The following is a 24449-nucleotide window of genomic DNA, read 5'->3' as shown; positions in this document are numbered from 1 at the left end:
ACGCAATATATTAATAATTTTTACTGCTTACACTGTATACCTTTCTTAAATACAGTATTTGATATTAAGTATATACTACTGATGAGGCAGTAATCACATGCAAGGTAGGTAGACCTTGTATTTGGTATGCCTATGATGATTTTTTCAGGATTTAGGTGATATTACATTGGTATTTTAGTGATATTTAGTGGTATATTAGGTATATTAGGATATTAGTGGTATTTTAGGTGATATTACATTGGATATTACAAGTTGTTTTCAAGCTACATACACTTTTAAGATTTGAGTACTGATGCTGTTGGCAGCTCAGAAAGGAGCTGTCAATAGACATGGAATGATATTAGAACTATAAGGCTTGTGTTATATGTGCACATTTTGCATATGGTGTACAGCTTTTTAAACAAGGTACTGTTGGTACATAGGTGATTCTCAAAGATGAACACAGACAGAGCAGGATTTGAAATGTCAAGCTCTGTCTTAATGTTTATAAGTAATGATGTCATCATATGCATACATATGTGACTACTGAAAAAAACCCTGCTGTGCAAGAATCCTTCATTATGTTGTGCAGTCTGCCCTTAAAGGAGGTATTTTCAAGAGCAGCAGTAATTCAGTGAATTTGATTGGTTGATTTTAAGTCCTTGGTTTGATTTTTTTTTTTTTAGATTTTATGTAACACCAAACTTTTGACAATTCCAGGTTATAGGTGCATGCATTAAAGTTTTTAGAAACAATTTTCAAAGCCAATATTGAAATCAACGTGAGTTTTTCTTGTGCCCTAACTACCATTTTCTAAAATATATTACTTAGCAGCCTACAATACATGCAGATGGTTTCTGGAATATACGCACTGACATACTGAAGAATGTAAATCTGTTTCCTAAGAAAGTTACATCTGCATATATATCCTCAGAAACTTGTGTAACATCATCTCCTAAGAATATATAGGCTTTATAGTCTTCAGAACATTTCTTTCAGAAGAAGATAGGACCACTTCTTTAGTTGATAATTAGAGAATGAAGATTGTGTTCTGAGGAATTGGTATTAGTCAGAACTAGGTCATCAGTTGATGGTAATCAGTATTGCCCTGCTGATTTCAGTTATTTGGAAATCTGGCCATTAGAAGATGCTAGGAGATAAGCTTAAGTAAAAAGTTTACTGTATCGGAAAAGAATTGTAGACTAATAGAACACTATTTATATGAAGAATATAATAACATGCAAATGTTTTGAAGGACCTAGTTCTAATGTTGCTTCTTAGCATCTTTCACCTCAGAAGAGCAGTTGTTTGTTAAATTGTGAAAATATTTTTGTGTTAGGATACTTATTTGGGGCATACCAGCTACTGGCTAATTCACTGAGGATGTTGTGGAGGTGATTTGTTTCAGTTGGATCATACTGGTCACTGAAATCACAATTAATTTCTGAATTGCATTTTGTCACCTGCATCCAGTGCCGCCCACATAGAATGCTGCCTCTGTGTCGTTACAGATATGTATATTTATATAACTGAGGTAAAAAACTGCTGAACAAAGTCCTGGTGAGACCTTTTTCCCAAGCCTAGAAAAAAGCACAAAGCTACTGCAAAATTAAACAAGATTTGAAAATGAAACAAAACCAGAAAAATTTCAAAAATTTGAAAATTTGAAAAAAAAACTTTTTTCTAATAATTTCATTTCTAAATGAAATGAAAATACTAATTTCAAAACATCTGATCAGCAGCAGTGATAATACCAAAACCCAAAATACCAAAACTCATTTAACATGGGTTAAAGTTCATCTGTAGCTCATAAATACTGTATTTAAAAAAAAATCCAATGACTAACCTGTATATATTATACCTTAATTAGCTGGCAAGGCTTCCTTTAAGAGTGTGAGCTGTTGGTAATAAAATGACTAATGAACATTAATGAAAGGTAATAGGTGTTAGAAAGCATACTCTTATTCATAAGTGCTACTCTAGCTGTTGATGCATTTTAAAGCATGATGCCAGGGTTTTCAAATGTACAAAGAATTTTTTTTTTCTCGCAGCATTATGTACATTTAATGTTTTTTTAAAAAATTGTTTAATAAGTGTCCAAGCTGGGTAACATGCTACGTGTTATGACATCTCTTATCGCTGGTATTTTTTTCTCACTTTAAATTGAAACGGTCTTGCGTGTTCATTTTCAGCTTTTCCTTCATACACGTTTTTCTGAGTTAATGCTTCATATTTATTTTCATTTTTCCATTAATTTCTTCCTCTTCAGGTGCAATCTAGCTCCTGTGGTGGAGTTTGCTGCCGATGTGGGAATTAAATCTGATTTTATTACCATGAACCCATCAGTTGTACAAAGAGCATTTGGAGGCTTTCGGAATGAGAGTGACAGAGAAAAATTTGTGCATAGACTGTCCATGCTGAATGACAGTGTCCTTTGGATCCCTGCTTTCATGGTCAAAGGTGGAGAGAAGCATGTGGAGTGGGTTAATGCATTAATCCTTAAGAATAAATTGAAAGTGCGAACCGCCTATCCATCACTGAGACTTATTCATGCTGTCAGAGGGTAAGTGTCTGGAAAAGACTGCTCTGTCCGTGGCACAATGGAGCTCATAACTAGAATGCCTAGCAAGCAGAAAAAAGCTCAAGTGAAATGTTAAAAGGAGTATGATATTTCCATTATTGTTGTAATGGGTCACATTTATGATAAAATAAGGTTTTTTGGTAATAAATGTTGTCCACTCATTTAGCCTGCGCTACTGCAAACGTCTTAAATGCATTAGCACAATAACTTTGCACTTTCAAGTACAAAATTTTTTTATGATAATTACACTGATAAATTAATGTAGAAATAGTCTGAATTCAAAGGATATCTGTGAGTCACCAAATCAGAAGTCAATGAAAGTGCTACATGTCTTCTTTTGGGCAAGACTATGGAGATATAAAAAGTATAATTTAAATAGCATAGCGGATAAGGTAACAACCATGCCAATAATGAAGTCTGGCCGATCTGAAAATAAGGATCTCCTTCCTAAAACATCTAGGGTTTTGTAGCAATCTTCTTTTGAATTTGGCCAGATGCTTGGGCAATTCAAAACCATTGATCAGAATCACTGAAAACATTAGTGTAACCAGCTGTTAAAAAGAAAATGTGCCCATGCTTTGTGCAGAGACTTTTTTTTAACCCCGTAATTAAACAAGACTGTCAGATGAAGGCTCCAATGTCTTTGTCACTACATGTAAGAGTATATAGGGCCATGCATGAAAAACATTCAGAAGATGATGACAGTGCAATATCTGTTTGTGCAGTGAATTATGACAGTATGATAATATTCAGCTTGAGTTCCTAGAACTATGCTGTCTGCGGGATTTTGGGAAATGCCTTAAAGTATTAGCTTTTACACCAGTTACTGATTATGTATCTGCCTGAAAAGTTGTTAATGTTAGAGTAGCAGAGAAGAGATCAGAGGGGATGTTTGAACTGTTACCCCAATCTAGTATGAGAATATGAGAAGAAAGCTTAGAAATATGTTGTTCTTCGGGATATTAGGACTTTCAGATATGCTTTTCTCCTTCTGCCATGTCTCAAATAGATTAACTAACTACTCTATTCTTCATGTAGTACACTTCTGGCACTGGAAAAAAATAATCTGATCCCTTTGGAATTTGCAAATCCCTTGGAAACCCTTTAATTCTTTACCAAATTGCTCAATTTTCATAGTTATTTGGATAGTTTCATTTTATAGTTACAATTGAGCTTTTAATGGGCCTTTGTTGTGTTGAATTTTCAAGTATTCAAATTGTGTATAACACATGGATAGGTGTAGTGCTTTTTGTGTGTGTGTATAAATATGAATAAATAAGATTACTTCCAGTTTACAAACAGCTGTTCTCACTTTCATCTGCTAAATCTGGACAAAATTATCAAATGTGAATAGTATTTCAGAATGTGCAGTCTTTCAGTTGGCCAACTTGAAAGTCCTTTAGGGGGCTTTGTATTAAAAAAAGAATTAGCACTTACATTGTCTCTCTGAAAGAAAGGCAACAAAAGCTCTGCCATCAGAATTGATATTGAAAATTTAGACTATACTGTATTTTGGGTTGCACCTAGCAGTGTCATCTGATATGACTGCACAAATTTGTCAGGTTGGTCAATCTGTGTTCTAAATCTTAGGTCCTCTACTTCAAACACTTTAATCACCTCACTTTCCTTTTTTTGTTCTTGTGGGAAGTAACCAAACTTCATCATGTATTCTTTACTGTTCTTTTTTGTAATTTGAGTAAGAACAAAACAAGAAGTCAAACTTATCTTTGGTCTAACTCTTGATTTTACAAAGTGAGGTGCATGAAGTGAATATGTCTTTGTGAGTCAAGTTTGGAAGTGATACAGTTAGCAAATGTTCCAAATGTATTACACATTTGGAACAAATATTCTTTAGATTTATTAGACAGCAGTCGTAAAACACTATCCCATAATAATGAGGCTTGTATTACAGCAAAGTTAAATCTACGGAAAGAATATTTTCTCTTTACAGGTTGATTTACATCTCTCTAAGATCTGTTAGGTTTATATGTCACATGGATTCCATGGTAGTATGAGAAATTAATAAGCAAAAACTGTTCTTGAATTAAAATGTGCCTGAGCTAAAAATTAATATTTTCTACAAATAAGTAAAGTAAATTGAAATATAAAGTAAAATTTAAAGCTGCATAACCTGGTTATCAAACCAGTCCATTTTGAGCAGTAAGACTTGTGAAAGTTTAAGCAAGTTACAACTGCTGACTTCTGTTTGAGACTAACGGACAGCTAAGTCTGATGCCATTTAAAACACTGTGTGCAACTTATATACTTAGTTTTAAGGAAAACCTTCATAATACTGTATTCTATCTATTGTGCTCATACTTATTTCAAATTCAATGTAAACTGATGATTTATGAGCCTCTGAAGAGACACTACCTAAAGGGAACTCGTATAAAACACTCCTTTTTTATGAATCTGAACTATTTTTGTGTAGTTGTTTTTGTATATTTGATAAATTTGTTTGTATATTTGATACTTTTGCAAGCTCACTGCTCGCAAGTTTAAGTCTTAATTATCCTGTTAACAGAGATGACCTAGGTGAGGCCTGTGGTGCTGCAAAACAGAAAGGGTAAAATAAACAGAATGTGAAGATAGCTGTTAGTTGAATGCGAAACAAAAACAGGAAATCTACCCACAAAACCTGCATGTTAAAACACACAGTAAGACCAGTGCAGGGAGTCTAATCTCCTTCATAGGGTGCCTAAGCATATGTGCAAGTCTGTGAGAATTGCAAGGCTTATGCTACATCTTTCAGCCTCTTAAGCCCTAACAAGGGAGGTGGAGTTTGATTTATTGATGAAAGCATGATAAGGAAAGCTGAACTGCAAGAAGGGGGTTTTGTAGACTATCTACTTTACACACAGAAACTACTTACATCTGCAACTTCTGCTTTGTAGGCTGTGAGCATTCTCAGATATTTGTATCTTTGTGCTCAAATGTAGCTCAATGATTTTCATTAAAGGTTACAAAAATTTAGAGCAAGACACATGGGAATGTAGCATTTTCAATCACTGTCCTGTATTTATATATGTAACATCCCCGAAATTGAATACAAGTAAGTATTCACTGCTTGTTTCCAGTTTCTTGCCTTGATAATTCCAAAGCATTCTGGCTTTACTCTTTATTTAAGTATGCATGTTTTTCATTAAATAATAATTTATATGAAGGTAGTTAGAGCTATTTTAAATTAGACTTTAATTATAAGAGAATCAGTCAAGAAAGTCAGTGTGAGTCTTAAGTTGCTTTTTATATCTTGAAACCCTACCAAATTTGTAACGACTTAAATACAGTGAAATTTTTGTTAGACCATGCTGGAGACCAATACCAGGAGGGTCTACTGAAGAACTGTCATCAACTTGAAAGCATATTCTTATGGAGATGAATAAAAGGTGCAATTTTATGTTTAATAAGCTAAAAGATTTCACTAAGCTGTTTGAGAAGATGTGCACCCATGCTCTTTTTCCTATACCATAGACACACCTGTATATGTGGTATACCACAGGGCTATACCATAACCATATAATCCAGCTGGTTGAAATGAGGCTTTTATTTGAAACTTTAATATATTATATTGCAACTACATGTATTCATAATCTAAAAATATAAACCACAGTGCTACAGGCCTGAAAACTGCCTAAAAAGAGAAGATGTCTATCCTAAAAGGTTAAAATTTTAAAGTCGTCTTTTTTTGGAAAAGCAAACAAATCCCCAGTGTAAATTTGAATTGATATCAAGAGTATTTTGATTTAATGCACCTAAAATTTTCTTTAAAATATGGGAGTGTAGTGTATTGTGGGATAAGTCATTTAGTAACTAATCATCAGTAAAGTTCATAATTCCAACCTGACATATAAAGTACTAATAGAGACATTTAGTGCTGAAAGGTGCAGGCTGACAGCCACAAGGTTTGGAAAATATTGTCTCTGTTCCTTTTTGTGTGTATCACACTGACAAATTCTTCAGACAAATTAGGTTTTTCCTTCACCAGTCTTTAAAGTGTAAGGCATAAGCAGTTTCTAAAGAGAGAACATTAACCTTCTTAGACTTCTGTTCTCATCTAGTGAGGCCAAATTCTGTATTCCTATGTGCTGTTTTACATAGCAACAGGGCAGTTTTGCTGCAGTCACATAGAGCACTGAAATTCTCTCTCCTGTTTTTCCTTCTCTTTTAAGGAAACAGACTTTCTGAGCAGCACATAGTATTTGGGAATTGGTCTTGATCAGATAGTAGAGTAATGACTGCATTCTGAGATAATTTTGAAAAACTTCATTTTTTCCTGTCCATTTGTGCACTTTTTGGGTCATAAATAGGTAATGTGGTGTTGGAAAAAGAAATTACTTTTTTTCCGATTTCTTGCCTTATTAAATTTCTGTGAGTGATGACCACTCCTCTAAAATCTCAGAGGGATTCAAAGTTTTAAAAACAGATTATGTAAATCCAACACAATAACTACTTTTTAAATCAGTAGCATATCTTAAATGGCTGCTGGATTCCGATTTTTTACTACAGTAGATTTAGATCAAGTGGTTTCATGTGATAACTTATTTTATCTATTTTGCTTTTGTACTTCTTGATCAATAAGTTTGTATTTCAGGTTAGGACATTGGATTTGGAAAGTGATTTGGGGGCAGTTGTATGATTTTTTCACAGTGTTTCAAGAAGCTGTTTTATATAACTTTTAACGTATTTGTGCACATACTAATGACAAAGTAATTGAGGTAATCAGTATGTAACAAGAGTTCAAGATGGAACTAAAATCTATAAATTAATAGCTTAACTGATTAAAAGGATTTATTTGCTCTCTAATACCCCTGCCAGGAAGATTAATTGTAAAGTAATTATAAAGAGCAAACCACAGAACTCTTTTTTTTTTTTAAATTGAGTTTAACAACAAATTTCAGAAACTTTGATTTGTTACTATGCCTGAGTTTTAATGCTGAACTCTTTCATCGGGATTACTTTTAATAATATTTTCCAAGTGAGATGATACTCTTTGAGGTGTGGACAGTGTCTGTATACAGTCTGGTCTCGGTAGCAGAGCTCTAATGGAATATGCATTAAACAGTAGGCAAACAGGAACTGAGCCTATTGGGATTAGAGTCCAGATCTTGTTTACTTCCAGTGGAGGCAGACAACCAAACCTGAAAGTAGAATCAGCAGATGCTTTCTGCTGTACATCCTGCCTTGCAGTTCTCTGGAGGGATTAGATAGAGTTCCTGAGACTAAGCTTGTTGTTGGTACATTAGATGGAGGCCAAAGTTAACTCCTAGAGCCTTGCACAGCTCTTCTTCTCCTGCTTGTGCTGATGAATATCCGAAGACATGTGCTGAAAGAGGCAGGTTACCACCACCCTCCCACCCCTCCAAGCAATACAGTCTTTTGCAATACAGTAGTTTTCTGAGAAGTTTTTTCTTGTTTCCTCTCCCAACTCCACAAAACAAAGTTCTCACACTCATCTCCATGTGTAAGAATGTTTTCTTGGCTTTTTTTCCTATTGGAGCTATCCCATGAACTATTAGTCACTCAGGAGCAAATTGTTTCACATAAGATTCCTTAGCATTTTTTGGGTATGGAACAATCATGTGGACATCCTGTGGGATTTGCCTGTGCTCAGCTTACTTCCGCCTTGATATTGCATGCAAAAGAGTGGTATTAGAGTTGATCCTGCATTAAACATGGTAGAATTCCCACTGCAATCTCTGGGTTTTGCCTGTGTAAAAAGTATGCTGTGCCTATTTGTGGTCACTTTTCAGTGCAGAGTCTTTTTTCCTTTATTTGTGAAAGCAAAGAGTTGTTGTTTGAATGTGATGACCTTTTACACAACTTCACCACATCTCCAGAGTCCTTTGCTGTGGGAATTACGGAAAAAAATACTTTGAGAAACTGAAATGTGGAGAAATCAAATAGAGTTCTCAAGCAACTCTGTGCTGATAAAGAAACAATTGCTGGGAGCAATCTGTATTGTAAACACTTCTGTTGCTTTTCTTTCTGCTACCAGGCTTTGCTTTTTTCTTTACTGATAAAATATATTTCTTAAGAAAGGCATTTTGGAGTACGTGGATAAATAAATAATCACTGCAGAAAACAAAATATTTAAAACATGGCCATTAAGCTAAAAACACAATACTAAATATAAAATGACCATGTATTTTGCATCCTGTCTTACAAATATTCAAAATACTAGGAAAAAGATTCACACATTTCCCTACTTTTCAGTGGAGTACAATCCCATTTTTCATATATGTGGATATTAAAATAGGAGTTTTATATTACAGTACCCTTGTGCCCTTACTTAACGTATCAGTAGAGCTGGCTTTGTTTAATAAGTTATATAAACAAATGAGATGACAAGTATTTTGTATTTTCAGAATTTAATCTATTGTGTGAAGTTGTTCTTCAGATCCCAGGATCCTGTCCTAATAGGAGAACAGGAGGTGATGCTCCTGTTCCTGAAGTGGAGATACTCAGCAGTTGATCTTTCAGCCTAGCAGCTAATTACCAGGGATGCAGGGCCCATGCACCTCATGAGGGTGCCTCCTCATCTGGTTCAAAGTTTCACCAGATGAGCTTTTGTTGCCTTTGCACAAGATCTCCTATTTTATTGTGTTTCAGGAAGAGTTTGCAAGGTCTGTCAAGAGGTATGTCACTTTTTGAGGGAAAGGAGAGCTTTTTTAATGGGGGCAAACACAGCTGAAGTAGAAGAGGACACAAGGGGGAAATGGGATGTGCACTAATTTATCTGCTTTTTATATTTTTCATTGCCTGGTCCATTCCTCAAACTAAATCATGAAAAGCCTGGTCACGATTGTAGGGAGATAATCATTATTCTTATTTTTATTTACCTTTTGATAATAAAATTCTGTGAGGTTTTTTTCGTTTGGTTGGTTTTTTCCCTTTTGCTGTGGCAACTGCTTTGTTCCTGATTATCAGCAACATATGTACTTAAGACTTATACAACTTACTCTTCTAAGGTTGAATTTCAGGTTTCAACCAGAGGAGAGCAAAGAATCGGTCGTAAGGAAAACAGTAGAGAAATTGCCCATTTTCAAGTCTTGCTGCTTAGTTTACCTACCATGAGCAACAGCACTGTATTTAATGCTAATGGCTGCTAGCAGCTAAGCAGGGAATAAATAACACATAGTTTAGTCATACCGTGTATTTGCAGATTTATATTTATTTTGAAAACTGTTTTGCTACTGTGTTATTCTTTTTAAATTTTTGTTTTGTTTCGTTTTGTTTTCACCTTCCCTTGCATAAAATCTGTTAATTTCTGTGTTTCATTTCATAAAAATGTGAAAAATTAATTAACTCTCATTTGACCACATTGTACTCCTGTAACAAAAACTGTAGCTAGGAAGCTGAGAAACAAATCAGAAAAAGTTTTTGTAGCCTGTATTTGAGGACCAAACTACAGAGGGGACTGGAGTCCACAGAGAGTCATGTTGGGCAGTTAGTATTATTAAGATGGAAAGTAGCTGCTCTCTTTTTTTGACACATGAGATGAGGTATCCCTTGATGCTATAGGATACATGTCTGCATGAGGAAGTTCTGTCAGGTTTCTTTCCTTTTTTAAAGTGATGTTTCTAAGGTAAAACTTACAATAATAACAATTCTGCTGGTTTTTGTTTTGAATGTAATGCCTACCAAGAGCTGTCAAAGATGTGTGCATTTAGCTTTGATCTTATTGAACTTCTGTGATGAGAAGCAGTTTTATTGACCGTACAGCCAGTAAGAGATTTCTTCAAATGCTTAGTTAATTACTGAGGTAACATGGAAATAAGCAAACAATTCTATCGCTTTCTACACTGTATGGTATGACATTTCCCTTTGGTCAGTTCAGTTGTCCAGGCTGTGTCCCTTCACAGCTTTTTGCCCGCTACCATATGGCTAAAAATGTCTTTGCATCTGAACTTTTCAGTAGAAGTGGACAATTGTTATGATACCATGTTACTATATGACAAATTCTACTAGTTCTAAATTTATTTATCAATCTTTTTTTTCCAAATTGATCTCTTAATCTGAGAAAAAATAATAAAAATAGTTAGAAAATTTTAAAGACTCTTTTTCTCTTTTGATCTTTGTTACATGTTTTTTGGGGGGAGGGAAGGAACAAAACAAAAAGCCCAAACGAAAAGAGAGAAGACAGAAATGGATACACATGCTTGTGATTGTTCCTTTTGTAATTCAACTGTGTTACACTTCTAGCTGCCACATTGGCATTAGCAGAGATAGATCAAGAACAGAGTATGGCATTTCTTTCTGCACAGATGACCATGAGAGATGAAAGGTAATGCTACCAGGTGCTATCAGTCACCTTATACTCCAATTCAAGTCATCAATGTTATAGAAATGAAGTGGGTTTTTTTGTGAAAAAGAATCAACAGTCCAGTCCTTCAGTGAAATAACGCACTGGGACAATCCTTACAGTGGTGTCAGTATAGGAAGAAGCAGTTTGGCTTAGTATCTTCTGTAGCCTTGCTTTTTAGTGTACATGAGTTTCTTCAAGAATGCTTTAATTTGTTTGAAGTCCCTGGGTTTTTGTTTATGTATGGAGAAAGACTTAAGTGCTTCAAGTCAGAAGTACCATGTAGCATTTGTGCATTTTATGTCTGAAGTTCATAGAATCATACAATCTTTTGAGTTGAAAGGGACCTAAAAGGCCATTTTTGTGGCCTTCCTCTGGACCCACTCCAACAGCTTGTGAGGAATCAGTCCGTCTCTTCCTTTTACACAAAGAGTCCAGGGTTTAGAGTACTTCTCCATTGTGTAGGAGAAAAGCTCCTGTTCATTCTTCTTTCTGAGGTGTATTGGGTCTGGCTGGGTTGGAATTAACTTTCTTCTTGGCAGCCCTGTGCCAAAATACAGGTGCTGTGTTTTGGATTTGTGGGTAAAACAGTGTTGGTAGCACGCCAGTGTTTTGCCTGTTGCTGAACAGTGCTTGCACAGCCTTAAACTCTTCTCCATGTCTCACTCTCCCCCCCACCAGTCAGTAGGCTGGTAGGTGTCAACAAGCTGGGAAGGAATACAGCCAGGACAGCTAACCTGAACTGACCAAAGGGAAATGCTGTAACATTGGCATCTATGCAGTCATGCTCAGCCAGCAATAAAACTGTGGCAGCAGCAGAAGGGGGGACATTGTCTCCCAAGGTGGCTGTTGCTGAGAGACAAGGTGGTCCTCAGTCTGCTTCTGGGTGGTGGTGAGCAATTGCCTTTTTTCCCCCTTTTTCATTCACCTAGTAAGCTGTCTTTATCTTGATCTATGAGTTTTCTTGCTTTTGCTCTTCCTGTTCTCTCCCCCGCCCTGTCCCACCGAGGAGGGAGCAGGGAGTCAGAGCAGCTGTGTGGGTGTTTGGCTGCTGGCCAGGGTCATCCCACCAATGAGGCAAGGAATGTGTGTGTTTGCTACATCAGCCAAGTATAGGCTTTTCAGAGACTAAGGGAAGCTTACTAGTCTGTTCCAGTTTTCATCAAAGAATTAACAAACTGAGTTAGAAAGTGAAAACAAAAGGGTGCATTGCTCTATTACAGACACTTGGGAGATTAAGAGGCCAGGTGGTGAGGTCAGCACTGTCATGCCTGTGGATGTTTTAAGCACAAGAACATGTTTTGAAAGAAAACGACTGATTTATCAGGTGATGGGTCTGGATTCTGCTTCTTTGGTATTAGAAGGTGCACCGTAGTTGAGTTAGATGATAAGTGCCTGCATTTTGGATGGAATGGGATTTAAATCTCTCAACAGTCCGCGTTTCCTTCCCAGGCTAGACTGAAGTCTTTGCCCCTCTGTGTCATATGCATCTCTTTCAGCAGAGGTTATTCCTGTGAATCCTGTTCTTAGATGTCCTGCTGTTCTTATCCTCATGTGTAGACATAAGGACTTGTCTATACAAGTATGGGAGATTAACGTTGTATGAGGATTAACATTATGAGTTTAATATGATAAGGTTGCTGTATTGAAGTCCTTTTTTTGAGATTTGTCCTTTAGTCTTCAACAAGTCAATTAATGGGCCAAAGGAAAAATTAAGAAAATAACCATTACTTCTAAAATGTAAAAAATCATTACTTTTATTTCTACCTTTCTTTTTAAAACAATATTTCTATATTGAAATAATAATTGATATACCTCATGAGCACTGTGGAGACAGTTTATTTACATTTTTCATTCTGTATTTAGTGGGAACAAGAGTAATAATTTGTATTTTTTGAAGCATACAGTTAGTGAAGTAGTCAAAGAAAGTTGACTTAGAGAAAGTTGCTGCTAGAACTTACTTTTCATTTTAAAATTAGTTGTACTTTATTGGCTAGCAGTGGGATACAGGGGAATTTCCAATGGAAATGGGTAATCATTTTCTCTTACAACTTGCAAGCAAAGAAGACCTGTAAAAGAAGATAAGACTCTACCGAGAACAAGTGCAACTGCTGGTTTCAGAACATTTTGGAGGCTCATGAGGGGTTATTAATTTTTGTTTTTTCCATTTCTGTATAAATGTGGGCACACTCGCCAGAAGTGCTGGCAGAGAGGAAATAGTGGGTGTACCAGAGTCATACTGAAACCAACAGATGGCCCAGTTTATGCTTGTATCAAAATCTTTAGCTTCAGATGAAACCTAACATACAGAAGGGCAAAGAGGGCAGTATCCTCCTGTTTATTCCAGGCTGCTCCTACCATCCTACCAAAATCCATCTGTGGGCTTTGCAAACTGTTTGAAAGATTCATGTTTGGCATGAACTTTCCAGATGAGGCCTTTCTCACCTTTAGTCTGTAAGGGACCAAGAATAGAAGAAGATGCAACAAAGAGAAGTTAAACTACAGAACATGACTTTCAATGACAAGAAGCTTTCAGAAAATAACCTCAGTGTTTATTTTTATCTTCCTATGCAGAACTAGCAGTCATTTTAAAATCACTAAAGCAAAACCCTGAGGCCTGATAAAGACCAGATCAATGAGGGAAACCCTCACTCAGTGCTGCAGTGTGTTCCTCTCTCTAAACAGTGAAGTACACACACCTGCATCAGCTGGGAAGCTGCATGGCTGCATGAAACCTCACAAGCATAGCTGTGAGCCATACTGTGGAGACTGTATGCCAACAAAATGATGCAGTGTGGCTGGCTGTAGGGGTTAGTGTATGCTGGCACTGGAAACAAAACGCGCAGTGCTTGACCTGTAGACCACTGATGGCAACTGGCATTTCTGCTGCCTGCAAGGGGTTTCTTATGGGTTTTCACAGAGGAATTGATTCACTGCAGTTTGTGGGTTTCTCTGAGTCCCCAGGGATGTTTCACAGTGGGAGCAGATCCATAGAGATGATGCTGGCTGGCTGTGGAGTCAATTAGAAGGTGAACTGAATGAATTGTGGGGAGAAAGAAGGATGGACTTCAGAGTATGTGGGTAGAGGAAGGTTTGGCTCATGCATTTGGAAATGTCAGCTTTCTGATGTTGTTAATGAACATCTGTCCTTTTCCTGTTGAATCCATTTAGAGAACAGTAGGCTTCTCACCAACCAGGGTAATGCAGAAAGGCTGTTGTACAGTGCACAATTTGCCTGAGTCCTTCTAGTTTTAACTAATGAGATTACTAAGCCATTGTTGCTATTTTGGTATGATGATCCTCCTCTGAAACAGAGGTGAAAGAGGAGAGGAAATCTGTCTTTCTGTTTTTCTTTTCAATTTCTATAAACTTGTTTGTAATATGCAAAGCAAGTTCCAGGCATGAAACATGCCAATGTGTAAACACACTTCATTTCTATAACATTGATGACTTGAATTTAAGTAGCTTAAATTCAGACTGAAGATCTCACTTCAAATTACTGTTAATTACATGTCTGATGGTAACTTAGTAAAGTCACTGGCAATATACCATGACTTTTAGCATAGTATTAAATAACAGTAACACAGTTCAGTTTTTGATTAAAGGCTTTAATGAAGAAAAAGACAAGTACTTCCTTTCCTTTTAACAGAATTTTTAAAAAATACATTTACACAGCCTTTTTTCTTTTTTCTTTTTTCTTTTTTCTTTTTTCTTTTTTCTTTTTTCTTTTTTCTTTTTTCTTTTTTCTTCTTCCTTCTTTTTCTTTTTTCTTTCTTCTTCTTTCTTCTTTCTTTCTTCTTTCTTTCTTCTTTCTTCTTCTTGTAATCTTACAGTTTAGTGAACTGTCTAGTTGATTTATTTTGGATTGTCATAAGTTTTTTCTTTATTTGATTTATAACAGCAGTAATAATAGTAGACACCTACCTGCTGGATGCCTCTGTTCACACATTTTAAAGTGCATGAAACCCACAGAAAGAAAATAAAACAAGTCATACCATGGAGAGGACACATCTCTAAATTTTTTTTTTTTGGCAAATATTAGCCATTCAGGACAAAGTCTTTTGTCCTATTTCTCTATACTCCTTTCTGAAATATGTAATAGAAAAGAGAAAATTATGCAGAAGGCTGTCATATCAGCAAATCTTGGAGGAAAGCAAGCTAAAGACAGGAAATTATTCTGGACAAAAAACATCCATTAATCTTCTTACTTGGAAACCACAGGAAATTCTGTTGGGAAGTCACTGCTTGTAAAATCGATAGTGGTATCTGCAGCCTTTCACATAGGTATCATATATTTGTTTCTGACCAAGTGTAGCAGGGACCAAAATCAGTTTTTTCTTGGTCTATTGGATGTCCTTGTGAAACCAGTTGGTGGGCTTGGCGGAACTCCAGTTACATTGCTGCTAATTGGCATATTGGTTGGCATTGTTTGCAGTGAAGCTAGAGCTTAATAGGAAGTGAAAAGTGAACAACAGTAATTCTTTAAAGGCACTGGTCTATTGGCATGGCAGCGTGTCGACTGCTGTGTATTGTTTAAGTGTGCTTTTCATATTTAACGGACTTTGTAAGGCAATCTCTCACTTTTGAGCTCTGCATTAAGCTGTGATGCACAAATTGTTTCTGTTCAATCATGTTCTTTAACACATGCTTCCATGTACTTCAGTGAAGGCTTTTTAACTGTTTAAAGGTTTTGTGTAATCTTGATCCTAAGGAGTAACTTCTGCCTCCTTATTTTACTGAAGTAGTTTACTTTTATTTGTAAAGTAAATTTTGGCTCTTCTGGTTGGTTAATTCACTGACAGCTGTGGGATTTATTATGGTAAAATCAATACTTTATATATCTGATTAATGTGCTCTGGTTCATTGCATTGATCAAATTTAAAGGCCTGTGATGGATATTTTACATAATAATCTCTAAAATGGAGACTTCAGATTGTATTGATTAAATTGAAAGAGGTGAGATTTTCTTCTGTATAATTTAAGTTAGTCTAACAAGTAACAGAGCATTGAACATGTTGTTTTACTGCATCTATCTGGAGATGATGTTAGACTTCATTGACTTCAGCCTTCAGGGGCAGTTGGGCACAAGCTGATAGTAGTTTTAACCTGTTTATCACTCCCAGTGAGCAAAGAGCATCCTGAACACATTCTCAAATTCACAGGCTGCATTTTTCAACATCAGTTTCAGTATCAGTGCCATTAAGTAAATGCTCCATGGTACAGAGTAAGAGTATAGTCCTCATCCTGGGTTCGTGTTTATAAATTTCCCCCCTGTTGGAGGGACACAGAATATAATATTCCACAGCAGGGAGCAGAATGTCCCACAGCTGTGTCTTTTTGTCTTTTTTAGGGTAGATTTAACAGTTGATATAAGGTGTTAGAAAATGGTCTCTTAAGTGTACAGACCTGTGGAATGGATATTCTGTGGAACAAATAAATTATTCCAGGGTTTTCTGAAGTGACAAAGACAGAATTTAACAATTCTAGTAGGTCCTTCCTTTATTGTCTTCCTAATTCCTTAATATACCTAGTGGACAGACTGCACTTTATTCTTTTTCCTTATATATTTTTTATTTTCTGAACATGACAGTATTTGCATTGTTTTGAAAAAAGAGAAAATTAGTAAACATTTTTTCTGTTACAGAAATATGTTTACTGGGCATTAGCATAAGAACAGATATTCACATCAGTAGGAAAGACTAGATCTAATGGGGAAAGCTAGAATCAATGCAAGTTACCAAGTTTAATTACACCACTCCAGTAACACTTTGTTGCAATTTTCATAGGAAAAATGCTAGTCAATTGTAAGTTGTAGAAATGCTTTCAGAAAATATGAAGAATTCCGTAGGTTTTTGAAATGTGCATGTTATAAATTTAAATCAAAATTACCTGTGTGTTTCAAAGTTGTCCCTAAATCAGGGTTCTGTCACCTTGTGTGCAAAATGCCAATCAACACACCAAGTTGAGATACTTGTCTTTATTGTCAGTTTGTAGAGTGGGGTGCTAGGTGATAAATTGCAAATCCAGCACCCTGTTAGTTCAAACAGCAGCAGTTTATGTACAGTACAAATAACAAAGAAACAATACATGGTTGGTTACATGATTTTTATATCACACAAATCTTTCTATGCATGCTCCATCTATTACCTTATTCATTATACTATTAACTAATTCATTATACTAAGGTGGTCCTACATTTACATTTAAAATCTCCTCCCAGAGGTGTGCTTTTAGTATTAAAATCACCATAGATTATGTAGTGGACACCTTGTATTTTTGATCTTTGTCCAAATCTATCTCTGGTTCATGTAAAGAAGCTATAACAAGGCATTATCTATAAGAGTTGACAGAATTTTACTGTCTTTAGATGCTGCTCTTAATTACCGTGTCTTGTTTCAGGTTATTTTAACCTCTGCGGTCATTCTGTCTGTTAATCTTTGGGGCCTTCCATTCTTGTTATCCTGATTTCAGACCAGTTCATTAAATGCTTATTCAGCCTAAAAGTTTTTACCTGTAAGTTTGGTTTTGTTTTTTTTAACTCTATCCTTCTAACATCAAATGCACTTAGCAATGTCCACCAGTCAGTCTGCTGCACATTACTATTATTATAAATTTCCAGTAAGACTACATTGTTCTTTTTCCCCTACTAGCCTTTACCTGAATTGTTATCTCTGGTCAAACAAAAGATTTTTCCCTATTCTTAATTTGATATGGCTTTCCCAGAGGAGTATTGACTGACATTGTTGAAAAGTCTTATCCAATCAGTCCCACTCTTGTATTGTTACAAGCCAAATTCCTTTTCCACTTCATTTGCCCCTGTTTGAGGTGGGAGATAGCTTTGCCTGTGGTAATTTTTAATGAACATTTTGTCATGCCCTCACCAATCCCCAGAAAAAGTCAGGACCCTAGGGGACAATTTGACAAAGCCTGTAAGTTCAAGATTAACATGAATATGTGGTTATGTTGTATTATATATTATTTCAATGACATGGGTATGGATTATTTAAATTGAAACTAAAAATTACTTACCTTTTCTTATAGCTGAAATATAATCCTTGTAATTGCCATCATGTAATAGTTATTTAATAGTCACACAATAGGAAAATTATTATTTTTCATTTATTAGAGGATTCATCATTACTGTGCAGGACACAGGTCAAATTCATTTCTTGGCTGCAGTATCTTTGCTGACCCAAGCCATTATCAAAGTTTCCTACCACAGAACTGCTTCAGTAGCCTTTCTGAGGCTTGAATAGCTACTCTGAGACATACACATAAAGGCTCTTTCAGGAAGGGAGTATGGCTGGTAGAAAGCAGGCTGCTTATTTATCACTCTGTTCAATCTCTGCCTGTTAAAATTGCCCCTGTGGGCCAGGTGAAATCAGACACACTCTTGGGTTCTGATTTTTCAGTTTTAGCTACAGCAATAGGAGAGGTCTCAGTGTGAGCTGGTCTCTACCCTTCAGCTGGAGGCTGATCAGCTCTGCTGATGCCACAGACCAAACTCCTGCCTAGGAAGTTAGCCTGCCATCACAGTTGGTCTGGATCAAGCCCTAGGTCCATGAAATATGCCAACAGCAGGGAGCAGCGGTGCTGTCTCTTGTGTCACCCCTGAAGGGGAAGGGAGGCCCAGAAGATGAGTGGGGAGGAAAGAAAGGTTTTCCAGCAGTGGTTACTGCTTAGGGCAGAGCTTTTCCTTTAGTGGAGGAGGGAGTTCTGCTTCAAAAGCAGAATATAAAATGAATCAAAATATAAACTTAGGCTGTAAGTGTCCTAAAAACTTTAAAATCTCAGTAAAGTAAAACACCAGTCTTCTATGACTACCTTTTCATTTTGCTGTTAGGAAATGCTGTTTTTTCTATACACCATACATTTTCTTTTGTCTGCCACTTTTCCATATTTTCACTCTCTGTTTTGCCTTCTTTCTCCCACTTCTGCATATGTTTCTGTGTGTGTATAAGTTTGGTAGGTAGTCTTGTTTTACTGGATAGAAAATTAGTTGTGAAGGCAAAGGAACTTCCTTCTCTAAAACCAATAAAATATTCTTGTGCCATCTCCAATCTAATTATGATTTTGCTCTTTCTCTCATTGGTCCCTTTGCTTCAGCACTTCTGTTTAATCCAAACTAATGCCAATAATCTTTTTAGCGAAGAAAGAAAGTAGTATTTACAATATATATGAGAGAAAAAAAAAATTATTGACTTCCTTTAAAACATACTCTACATTTCTAGGCCCATTTACTTTTCCTGCCAGGGTTTTTCATTTGCACTGTCAGTATGCTTAGCTTTTGTAAGAATTATTTGCTTGTGTTGAACTGTTGATTGGGGAATAGAGACATCGTGATTCTCCAGTATTTACTCTCTAAAGATTAGTATACAAGTCTAATTTGGTTAACCTGTTACAATCAGTTTAGGGGTGTTTACATATTCCCTAATCTATGTTTAATCAGAAAGGAAAACAGCACAGCTCAGCACTTCTTAAAGTCACTGGTCTGAAAAAGAGTATTACAGAATCACAGAATCATAGAATAGTGTGTGTTGGAAGGTACATTTAAAGGTCATCTAGTTCACCTCCCTTGGAATGAGCAGGGACATCTTCAAATAGGCCAGCCTGACCTTGAGTGTTTCCAGGGATGGGATATCTACCACCTCTCTGGGCAACCGGTGCCAGTCTTTCACCACCCTCACTGTGAAAAATTTCTTCCTTACATCTAGTCTAAATCTACTCTCTTTTAAAACCATTAGCCCTTGTCCTATCTCAACAGGCCCTGCTTAAAAGTCTGCCCCCATCTTTCCTATAAGCCTCCTTTATGTACTGGAAGACTGCAATAAGGTCTCCCCAGAGCCTTCTCTTCTCCAGGCTGAACAACCCCAACTCTCTCAGCCTATCCTCACAGGAGAGGTGTTCCATCCCTCCGATCATTTTTGTGGCCCTCCTCTGGACCCTCTCCAACAGGTCCATGTCTTTGCTCCATGTGCTGAGGGCTCCAGAGCTGGATGTAGTGCTCCAGAGCTGGATGTAGTACTCCAGGTGGGGTCTCACGAAGAGTAGAGGGGCAGAATCACCTCCCTTGACCTGCTTCTTTGGATGTAGCCCAGGATGTTGTTGGGACCTTCATGTCCAGCTTTTCATCCACCAGTACCCCCAAGTCTTTCTTGGCAGGGCTGCCGTCAATCTCTTCATCCCCAGCCAATATTGATACTGGGCATTGCCCCAACCTAGGTGCAGGACCTTGCACTTGGCCTTGTTGAACCTCATGAGGTTCACACAGGCCCATGCTCCAGCTTGTCCAAGTCCTTCTGGATGGCATCCCATCCCTCAGGTGTGTCAACCACACCGCTCAGCTTGCTGTTGTCTGCAAACTTGCTGAGGGTGCACTTGATCCTGATGTGTATGTCATTGATGAAGATATTAAACAGTACTGGTCCCAATACGGGCCCCTGAGGGATGCCACTCATCACCCATCTCCATATGGACATTGGAACCATTGACCACTACCGTCTGGATGCAACCATCCAACCAGTTCCTCATCCGCCCAGGAATCCACCCATCAAATCCATATCTCTCCAATTTAGAAGGAAGGATGTTGTGGGAGACTGTGTCAAAGGCCTTACAGAAGTCCAGATAGATGACATTGTTAGCTCTTCCCTTGTCCACTGATACAGTCACTCAATCATAGAAGGCAGCCACTAGGTTGGTTGGGCAGGACTTGTACTTGGGGAAGCCATGCTGTCTGTCTCAAATCACCTCCCTGTCCTCCATGTGCCTTAGCATGGCTTCTGGGAGGATCTGTTCCATGATCTTCTCATGCACAGAGGTGAGGCTGACAGGTTCGGTAGTTCCCAGAGTCGTCCTTTCTACCCCTTTTAAAAACGAGTGCAATGTTTCTCTTTTTGCAGTCTCCAGGGACTTCACCTGATTGCCATGACTTTTGAGATATGATGGAGAGTGGCTTGGCAGCATGTTCATCTAGAATAGCAGAGACATGTTCTAATTGAAGTGCATCAGCTGCCTAAGCAAAATAGCACAGCACCTGTCTCCCATTATGCTTAGCATATTTACTGGTCATGAGCATTAGCATTGACTGAAATTCTCTGATTGTATTCCTATCTTCAGTCATGAGTGACAGAGGATTGATGCTGTTACCACTAGCTATTATCTTGGTCTGTAAGACTGTATCATAGAAGCATCTCTCCAGTCAACAGACTGTCTCACTTGGAAGAGCTTTGCTGGGTACTTTCCGCCTTCTGCCTTGGCTATAAAAGACAGACAGGTAGTGAAAGCTTGGACTTTTACACAAACCTGCAGATAGTAGACAGGATTGAGCTGAGCTGTCTTCTAGATCACACACAAACTAATTGTTCATGAAGTTCCAACCAGGTATTTTTTTACAATTGTGTTGTAGGAAATTGGGAGATATTTGTGCAACAGAGTGTATAGTGTTAATGAAAAGGTGTCATGAAGAAAGCTTTCTGATAGATTGTGTGGATGGAAGTCAAGTCCTACTGAAACAAATCAGAATACAGCTATGAACTTCTGTATAACTGAGATTGCACCTTTTTCTCTAACCTTATAGGGTTAGCTTTTGGAGCAAGGATAAAGTTGAGAAGAAGAAAGAAAAAACTTGTTAAATTAGTACATTGAAAAGTCATGGAAAAATTTTGAATACGAACATCCATCGGTCAGTTTGTAGCTGTGCTTTGTAGCTATAGACATAGGAAAATAGTTTCTCTTCTGTGAGTTCATGTAGAAGAAATGAAACGAAAAAGGAGAACTATCAAATTATGGCAAATAGTTGCTTGGGTTTGGTATTCAACTTGTCAGTTCTGTGTTTTTTCCTATCAAATAATTGAATAATTAATGTTTAATTGAATGCTTTTTATTTTGTGCTGTTTTCTTATCATTGCTACTGTACTTTGCTACAGACATTTGTTTTGTAACAGCTTAGATTTGAGTGTTAATGAGCCATCTAAACACATCTCCCATCTTTCATTTCAAATCCTCATAAACTCACATACATGCTTTTGGATCACCATTTTTACACCTTAGGATTACTCTGTTCAGGTGTTCTCCATAATTTTTTAAGGTCTTATCTTAACCCTTAATATTTCCATGTATTTAAACAGTTCAATGGGGCAAGAATAAAATATATGAAAAAATAGTCTTCTTAAATACTGGAAGTGTTAGGGGAAAAAAAAAGCCCATTAATGCCTGCAGATTTAATCAATATATAATAAAAAATAATGTACTTGATGCAGGTTCTGACTATATTAATCAAAAACAGATTGATTGGAACTTACAGTCCAACACTTTGACTTTTCTCTTGTAAGTGTGAAAGTAGTTCATTGATTTATAATGGGGGGGGGTGTAAAACAAAAATAAATTGTTGCAATTTTGTTGTTTATCACTGTTGAGTTCTAGTATGGCCACAAATTGAACAAAAAGTAGTTTTTTTGAGCAGGTCAGAATTTGTTAACTTGAAGGAAACCTTAACATGCCTTCATATCTTTGTATATGATCTGGCAATATATGCTTGCAGCTCAGAAAGCCAGTTGTATTCTGGGCTGCATAAAAAGAAGCATGGCCTGCAGGTGGAGGGAGGTGATTGTTCCCCTCTACTCCACTCTTTGTGAGACCCCACCTGGAGTACTGCATCCAGCTCTGGAGTCCCCAGTACAAGACAGACATGGACCTGTTGGGCTGGGCCACAAAAATGATCTGAGGGATGGAACCATACCTCTCCTATGAAGAAAGGCTGAGATAGTTGGGGTTGTTGAGCCTGGAGAAGAGGAGGCACGGGGAGACCTTATTGCAGCCTCCCAGTACCTAAAGAGGGCTTATAGGAAAGGTGGAGACAGACTTTTTAACAGGGCCTGTTGTGATTGGACAAGGTGTAATGGTTTTAAACTAAAAGAAGGTAGGTTTAAATTAGACACAAGGAAGAAGTGTTTTGTGATGAGGGTGCTGAGACACTGGAACACATTGCCCAGAAAGTTGTGGATGCCGCATCCCTGGAAGTGTTCAAGGTTGGATGGATTTTTTAGCAACCTGATCTAGTGAAAGAAGTCCGGCCCATGGCAGGGGGAGTTGGAGTAGATGATCTTTAAAGGCCCCTTGCAACTCAAACAATTCCGTGATTCTGTAATTCATAGAATTTTGTATTTTGTCCCATTATCTGTATTGTGGTAATATGCTATTGTCTGTCAGAGAAATAAGGTAGACATGGAACACCTCACTGAGAGATATACCTCTTTCCACCAGACCTCAGGAAGGAGCTCATTTGCCAGAAAGGAAAACCTTTTCTCCAGAAGTTCATCCATTAGCTTTTTTAGTTTGTAAAATGTACTCTAGGTCTATATTATTGCACTTTCACTATGTACCTGTGTGCACATCTAGTGCACCTGTGAACTCTAAATAAATTATTTATAACTGACTTATTTTAAAAGGAAGATGTTTCACTCTCAGAAATGGTTCTGTATATGAGTTGAGGCAAGTACTGTGTTAGAATGACTGTCAGCTGAGGACTTCTATGACTGAAGCAAGGATAAGTGTTTAAGTCGCTATGCAACAGAAGACTAACCACATTTACTGTCAAAGGTGCAGCGCTATTTTTGTTGTAAATGGATTCTGAAGGGCTTAAATTACTTTTTAAAATATATTTATGGATATTCTTTGTGATTTTCAGTAGCTACCTAAGTAAATAGACTCTACTTTCCCTTTCCCTCCTATAGTGTGATGTATCACAAAGAATATGTCTAACCAAGCAGCAGGTCAGTGTTTCCAAGGTGTTTTGAGAGTTTGAGGAAGACAACAGTCTGGGAAAACTCAGGATGCTTGGAGCAGTAGGGAATACTTACTGGTGATGGGCAGGTACAGAGAGCATCACTTTACAGAAGTAACAAGTGCAGGTTGAGCTCTGATGATGTGGCCTCAGACAGTGAGTCATTTTCTTTTGCTTAAAAGTCACAATGAAAAGAGAAGTGATTGAAATGACTTCTCAGAAGCTTGAACACTTTGAGAAAGGAGGAGGTGAAAAGGAGCTGTGAAAAGCCCTATGCAGGTTTTTCTGTGAGAATGCTGAGCAGTTAAGCACAGCCTGAAAACTAAGGTGTCTGATAGATGCCAGCAAAAGATTTGCCTAGCAAATTTATTTTAAAAGTTGTCATGAATGTGACTTGCATTGTGAGTAAAGAATGAAAATAAAGTAAGAGAAGATGCATCTTCCCTCAATGCAGAAAAAATATTGTGTGGCTAATCATAGATGACAGTGAATAAGTGATGTGGAAGACCAAAGATAAGCAGGAAAAAAAGCCTTTCTACCAAAAATAAATAACAAAAGTGACATTGGTTTCTGGAAACTATTACGGAAGTGTTGAATGGACCAAAGCTTAGGACCTGAGGAATCCTAATACAGGGTCTCAGATGCATGAACGAACTTGTTATGTAGGTCTTAAAAATAATGTCAGCATTAAAGGATGTGCAGGGATCCCAGCCGACCAAGTAAGGCTATGAGAAGATGATTATTGTGCAGTGAATAGAGGAAATGTGGACATGATGATCCTCCTATCAGTAACTAGTTTTGAGTAG

General features: G+C 37.2%; 1 protein-coding gene across 1 annotated transcript in view; it reads left to right on the top strand.

The window, feature by feature from the left end:
* Nucleotides 1–24449, top strand: part of ST8SIA4 (ST8 alpha-N-acetyl-neuraminide alpha-2,8-sialyltransferase 4) — a gene marked incomplete at both ends in the record, with an annotated part of 63534 nt that overhangs the window by 25736 nt on the left and 13349 nt on the right. Inside the window, one exon of the mRNA XM_082013225.1 lies at nucleotides 2249–2542. Within this exon, the coding sequence (XP_081869351.1) occupies nucleotides 2249–2542 (294 nt within the window). The remainder of the gene's footprint in view (nucleotides 1–2248; nucleotides 2543–24449) is intronic.

The sequence above is a fragment of the Phaethon aethereus genome (genome assembly GCF_964289735.1).
Source record: "Phaethon aethereus genome assembly, chromosome: Z".
NCBI classification, from domain to species: domain Eukaryota; kingdom Metazoa; phylum Chordata; class Aves; order Phaethontiformes; family Phaethontidae; genus Phaethon; species Phaethon aethereus.
The sequence above is the reverse complement of the archived record's forward strand: the minus strand, read 5'-3'. Positions and strand labels throughout refer to the sequence as shown.